This window comes from Caretta caretta, chromosome 2 (assembly GCF_965140235.1).
Source record: "Caretta caretta isolate rCarCar2 chromosome 2, rCarCar1.hap1, whole genome shotgun sequence".
NCBI lineage: Eukaryota > Metazoa > Chordata > Testudines > Cheloniidae > Caretta > Caretta caretta.
Window position 1 is genome coordinate 45,457,375 of NC_134207.1, and position 6,000 is coordinate 45,463,374.

General features: G+C 43.1%; 1 protein-coding gene across 9 annotated transcripts in view; it reads left to right on the forward strand.

The window, feature by feature from the left end:
• The window catches only part of RUNX1T1 (RUNX1 partner transcriptional co-repressor 1), a 145,914-nt gene that overhangs the window by 135,933 nt on the left and 3,981 nt on the right, over nucleotides 1-6,000 (forward strand). For all 9 annotated transcript variants that reach the window (XM_048841203.2, XM_048841208.2, XM_048841202.2 and 6 more), the window contains one exon: nucleotides 5,889-6,000. This exon is cut by the window's right edge and continues 3,981 nt beyond it. In XM_048841203.2, coding sequence (XP_048697160.1) covers nucleotides 5,889-6,000 — 112 coding nt within the window. The remainder of the gene's footprint in view (nucleotides 1-5,888) is intronic.

A 6,000-nucleotide genomic window follows, 5' to 3' on the forward strand; every position in this document is an offset into this window, starting at 1 on the left:
CTTGTATTGCTTGGTCACGCTGGCACTGTTGAAAAGCATCCCCCATGATGATAGGTGCTGAATAAATTACACATCAGTGTATTTGTACACATCCTTTATTGCTTGGCTGGACTGGCTTGTGGCCTTTTTTAACACAACTGTGCAATCAGTAACCCACGTGTATTCTTTTTTTCTCTTTATTGATTAACTTTTAGTGCAAGCAGTTAGGGTTCCCAGTACTCTCCAGTAGGTGCACTATTCTTACTCCCTCCAGGAAACATCAGGAAATCTGGGTTCTTAACATAACTAGGATTAACACTACAGTATTACTTGCCTTTCGTAGGAAAGTGGAGAACGTCAGAAACTTTGTTAAAGGTGACTCTGAACAGTATGGCACCATATTTAGACATTTCAAAGTAGATCGCCTTTTAACATCTTAAGATTTTTTTTTTTTTGAGCCAGCTCCCTTCTGAGTCTCAACAGGAAGTAGAAGAGCAAAGCAAATACTATAATAACAGAAAATATTTCTAAAAGATGGTTAGTGATGGCAAGAGTGTAGGGCAAAATGGCTTGCCAAACGCAATGTGTTAGCAAACATTCAGCCTCAGTGTTAGAGCTCTCCAAGATGGAGATCCTGGAGCAGCATTTGTTGATGAGGACAAAAAAAAAATTTAGAGTTATTAGCTGCATGTACCTGTTGAAGTAATGCTCTGCCAAGGATTTTGGAGAGTAGGAATCCTCACAAATTTTAAACAGTGATGGAACAATTGTTTGTCTGTAAGACATGGGCTAATGGAACAGCAAAAGTAGGAAGTCTGATGGGTTCTGCAAATATTTGTGGGAGAGAAAGTTGACACATTCCTGCATTGGAATAGCTCACTGAACTTCATGGAAAACTAGAATTGCACAGGATGGACAACTGGGACTATAAACTAAGTAATGACTCATTTTTCTGCTTGATATCTTCAATAGGCAGTTGAATGTTTTGAGTCATTGCAACGTCAAACTAGTTCTTTTGCTCGCCAGAAAGATTGCTGTCATCCAAACTTCAATCCGAAAGGGTTCTGTCTATGTGAGCACGACTAGAGCTATGCACTACAGAAATAAGAGATGATGCACTGAGCCCCTGAAGACAATGAATGCCAGTGCAACTATGGATACACTGGGTGTAACACAACTTGTGGAGACATACCCAAGCTAGCTTTAATATAGCTAGCTCAGGTATTAGTAGCACTGAAGTGCTTCAGTGTGAACTAGCCATGTGAGTAATTGCCCAGGGTTTCAGGTGAGCTTCTGCAGAAGTTTCACTGCTCCAATACTCAAGCTAATTATATTAAAGGTAGCTTATGGATGTCCACATGAGCTGCAGTCACAACCTATAATATTGCTTGTACCTTCTTTTTATGAAAGCTGTTTGAACCTGAGAAATCTTGAAAATAAAGTATATCGGAACCAGGAAGAGGATAAGCTTTGGTCCAAGACTTTCTGAATGACAATGGTTTCACTTTGTGAGTTGCGGGAGATGTAGTGCAGGGCTGTCCTTACCCATACGCAAACTATGCAGCTGCGTAGGGCACCAGGAAATTTGGGGCACCAAACTGCCCCAAATTTCCTGGTGCCCTACACAGCTGCGTGCTGTTCCAGCGGCCAGACCGATCCCCTGGCCGGCTCAGAATGCTGCCCCTCGCCCCTGCTCCCCCTCTTCCCCAAAGCCTCCGCCCCTGTCCTGCCTCTTCCCACCCCTGCTCTTCCCCAGCCCCACCCCACTCCCCCCCTTCCCCTGAGCTACATCCCAGGGGACTGCTGCAGGGATCGGACGCACCCTGCATTTACTGGGCGACGGGAAGTGGAGCTACTCGGCCCCAGTCCACTCCGCTCCACCGGCTCCCAGCCGCACCACTGGTGAGTGCTAGGGGGCAGTTCCCCCCTGCCTCCCAAGTCCCAAGGCTGGGAGCCAGGGAGCAGAGTGAAGTGGGCTGGGACTGGGTCACTCCACTTCCCTCTGCCCCGTGAGTGCGGGGTCGGGCCCACCCTGCAATCACCGGGCAGCAGGAAGTGGAGCGACCTGGCCCCAGCCCTCTCCACTCAGTCGGCTCGTGCTTGGGGGCGGTTTCCCCGCCCCCCAGCCTGCTCCTGCCCCCTCGCAGAGGCCTGGGGCCAGCCCTTCCCTTTTCAGGGAGGCTGCGTAGGGCACCAAAATGTCTAGGGATGACCCTGATGTAGTGAATGTGATTCTGGAAGATGAAAATGGGACCTGTGGGTTAGATTCAAGGCCAGTTCCTCATTCAGCCAAACTCCATTAAGTCAATACATCCTTGGAGTCAATGAAGCTAAATTGAGTTACATAGGCTGAAAATCTGGCTTGTGTATAGCCTAACTAGTGCACAAGGAGTCTAAGGTCTCTATGATCCTGTCCTTACAGTATTAGGATACATCTGGAACTCAGTACAAAACAAGAACTGGTGTTGCAGTACATTAGGCCAGTATTTTAGGGGTTGTATAAAAGATGAAATCACATTAAAAATCCATAGCTGCGTTGTTTGCTTCATTTAAATACAGAAACTTTGCTCAATTTCATGTAGACACATTATGTTACCATATGGATTGTAGCATGACATAGTACTGGTTCCTTGATGTGTATTCCCAGATAACAATGGTGAGGTCTGTACTATTCTGTAAAAGAAGTCCTTGTGGGACCAGTGGATTGTATGCTACAAAACACAGCTAATATGGCAATGCAAGTAAGTATCCTCATGAATGCACACTTGTTGCCAATTTACACAGAAGGACTATTCTTTAGTACTTTTAAATATAATAATTTGGTACATAAACAGGTGCAAGAATTTTAAAATGAATTTTATGTGCATTTATTCTCACAATTAGACTAAAGCTGTAAAGTCCTGTTGAATTGTAACTGATAAATGCAGTGGACAAAAGCACGTACCAGACAATGTAGGGACACATGAGGTAATATCTTATAAAGCATTGATTTAGAGCTGTGAGTGACTAAGAATTTTAATAAAATCTAGCACCCATATAGCATTTTACATGTTCAAAGCATTGTAGAGACTTCAGATGATTTAATTAATAAAATAGCCAGTTCAAAAAAATACTCGTAAGATGTAAGTGACTTTGTTTTCTATCACAAAAATGCATTTTGGGACAGCTGGTTGCATCATGACATTGTGGCTCCAGCTTGAGAGTTTGTAACATCCTGCTATGCAGACTTAGACAAGCACAGTGCTTAATTTGTAATGAAAGAGGTGATGGGACTCAAGCAATTTTTTAATGTTCATAACTGATGCAGCAAGCCCAGAGGTGCCAGGGCTATGAACTGCCAAGCCTAGAGGTGAGCCCTGGCAAGCCCTGGCACAAATTGAGCACTGGACAAGCACTTCTGCTCAGGTAGAATTTAGCACATCAAGTTCAAAACAAAAAAGAGGATTTTTAGAAACTTGGCTTTTATTTGTTGAATAGAAACTTGACTAGATAGAGGCTATATTTTCCAGCATCAAAACATTTTACAATGAATCTACCCAGTACTGCAATCAAACCTGCACAAAGGGACTTGTGCACCTGTAGAGAGCCCTGCTGATTTCAGTGGTACTGCATGTGGGCTAAAGGGTCTTCCCATGAATGATCAGGACCCTTTTTTGGATAGGGAATGAACAAGAATAGTCAATTCTGCAATTCTAAAAATCAGTATAACCAAACAAGGCTGGTTATTGCCAGTTCAGCAGTAACTCTGTGCAAGCATGTTCCAGATAGAATTGTACGCATCTTATTCCTGTGCACACAATTACAAAAATCATTTGTATTGGAGTTGCTTTTCATTGTGGTGACAAAAAAGTGTGCTTGTTTTAAAAAAAAAGTTAAAATGCATTTAAAAATATAGTGAAGTTATTCAGTCCAAATGGCGGTAATGTGGTCATACTGCTCCAGAACTGGACTGAGTCTAAGGAGAATTAACCTGAGATCATGAACACTGAATCAAAACCAGGTGATGTCAGACATGGGATCTGACTTTCCAACAGTTTAACTACCAAAAACATCTGTTTCTGTGAGTTTGTAATTCCACCTTTTTAAAAAAGTGTTTTAAAAGATGTGAACAATTTTACAAATTAAAAAAAAAGAGTCCTCAGCACATGTATTTGTAATTACCTCGTTTAGTCTGTGTGTTTAATCAGTTTGAATTGAGAATGCCATGTACATCTGATTTCAATCTGAAGGAGTCAGTGAGTATTAGACAGTTACTCTTCTTGCATCTGCCAGAATATTCCTGCGCCAAAAAAAAGGATAGAACTAACATCAGGATATTTTCTAAAGAAGCCACTTGACTCCAATTAAATGTTTAATTTCCTTAAAATATTGTTTTGGATTTAAGTCTTTGTTCTGTTCTGTAATTGGGATTTTTTTAATGTAGTTTAGGAATATCACTTGTAGGTTGGATGTGCTCCAGCATCCAGCTGGCATTGCGAGGGACAGTAGGGAAGTGAACGGCATATTCTGTGGTTGCTACTCTTTGGGTAGGACTCGGAGCAGGGAGTTCATGGATGTGGTTCTGTCCAGTTTTATTCCTGATAAAGAGATATTTTTCAATCACATTTGAAAAGTGAGGGAATTTTTAAAATGTATAGTCTTGCTTTCTTGATGTACAATAAGAGGCTAGGAAACTCTGTGTCTATCAGGCTGCTGTGATGTTCTGTATAGTGGGGCAAATTGTGAAGTCCTTCCCAGGCAAAAATTCCATTGACTCAATTGATGGGAACTGAGTAAGATTTTTGTCCTTTGGCCTGTTGCGGGCTACTGTGTGACAGCCTCTTAGGCACTGTGCAGAGATTTAGGCATGCCCTTAACTTGGGGCAGTGAGTGGGCCAATTTGAGTCCAGGGGGACTACTCACTTGCTCAGAGTTAAGCATGTGCGTCTACACTGCACACACCTTACAGCGGCAGGTAGATTTACATACACTGCACACACCCCAAGCATGAGTATACATAGCAGCATAGATGGTGAGGCACTGCTTAGACAAGTAGCAGAGAGAGACACCAGAACCCTGGGCGTATGCACAGGGCTCTACTTCCCCAAGCAATGCCTCCCTTGCCGACACTGCTGTTTTTAGCAGTGTATTGTTCCATTGCCTCCCTGCTGCTGGGGTCTTTCCCCTCCACAGGGAAAGACTCTGGCAGTGGGGAAAGGCTCTGGCATGGCGGGAGGCAGCGGAGAAAGGCTCTGGTAGCTCCCCACTGCCTCCCTCTGGGCAGAGCCTTTCATGGTTGCATATTGCTACACATAGCAGTGTGGATGCAGCCAGCTTTTCACTGTGGTTTGAAGCTACACATAACCTACCCACTGCTGGTAGTTGTGTGCTGTACACATACATATACATAGCCTAAGTCTTTGCTGGATTGGGGTTTTACCTGTGATGTATATTCTTCCCTCACATTTTTAATAACTTGATTTCCCCTCTTTTGGGGAATTTTTTTTAAAAAATAAATCCAGTAGAGAAATCATTGTGAAATTTTAGGGCACTTACAGCTAATCAGCATAGTGATGAGAGCTGAAAATCTCAAGTGATTTGTTAGACTAAATAAACACAAAAGTAAACCTGAAGCTTGTGTGCCACAAGCTGACATCTGGAGCAGTGATTCCCTTTTTAGTGTCTGCCCTAATTTCTCAAGGCCAAAATCCCTGGAGTAATTCTGCCAAAGTCAGTGGAGTTACCGCACGGCTGAATCTACCCCAAGGTATCTGAAGTATTTATGTATTAACCGCTAGGCTAGTAGTCCTTAATTAGGCCAATGTTTAACTAGCAGTTTCTATTAATTATATGGATTGTGTTTAATGTGTTTGGTACAAAATTCAGGACAAAATTATTAACGTTCTGTTGTCCCCTTCTTCCTCTTCTAGAGCTGCTGGAACTGTGGCCGTAAAGCTAGTGAAACCTGCAGCGGTTGCAACACGGCGCGATACTGTGGCTCATTTTGCCAGCACAAGGACTGGGAGAAGCATCACCACATCT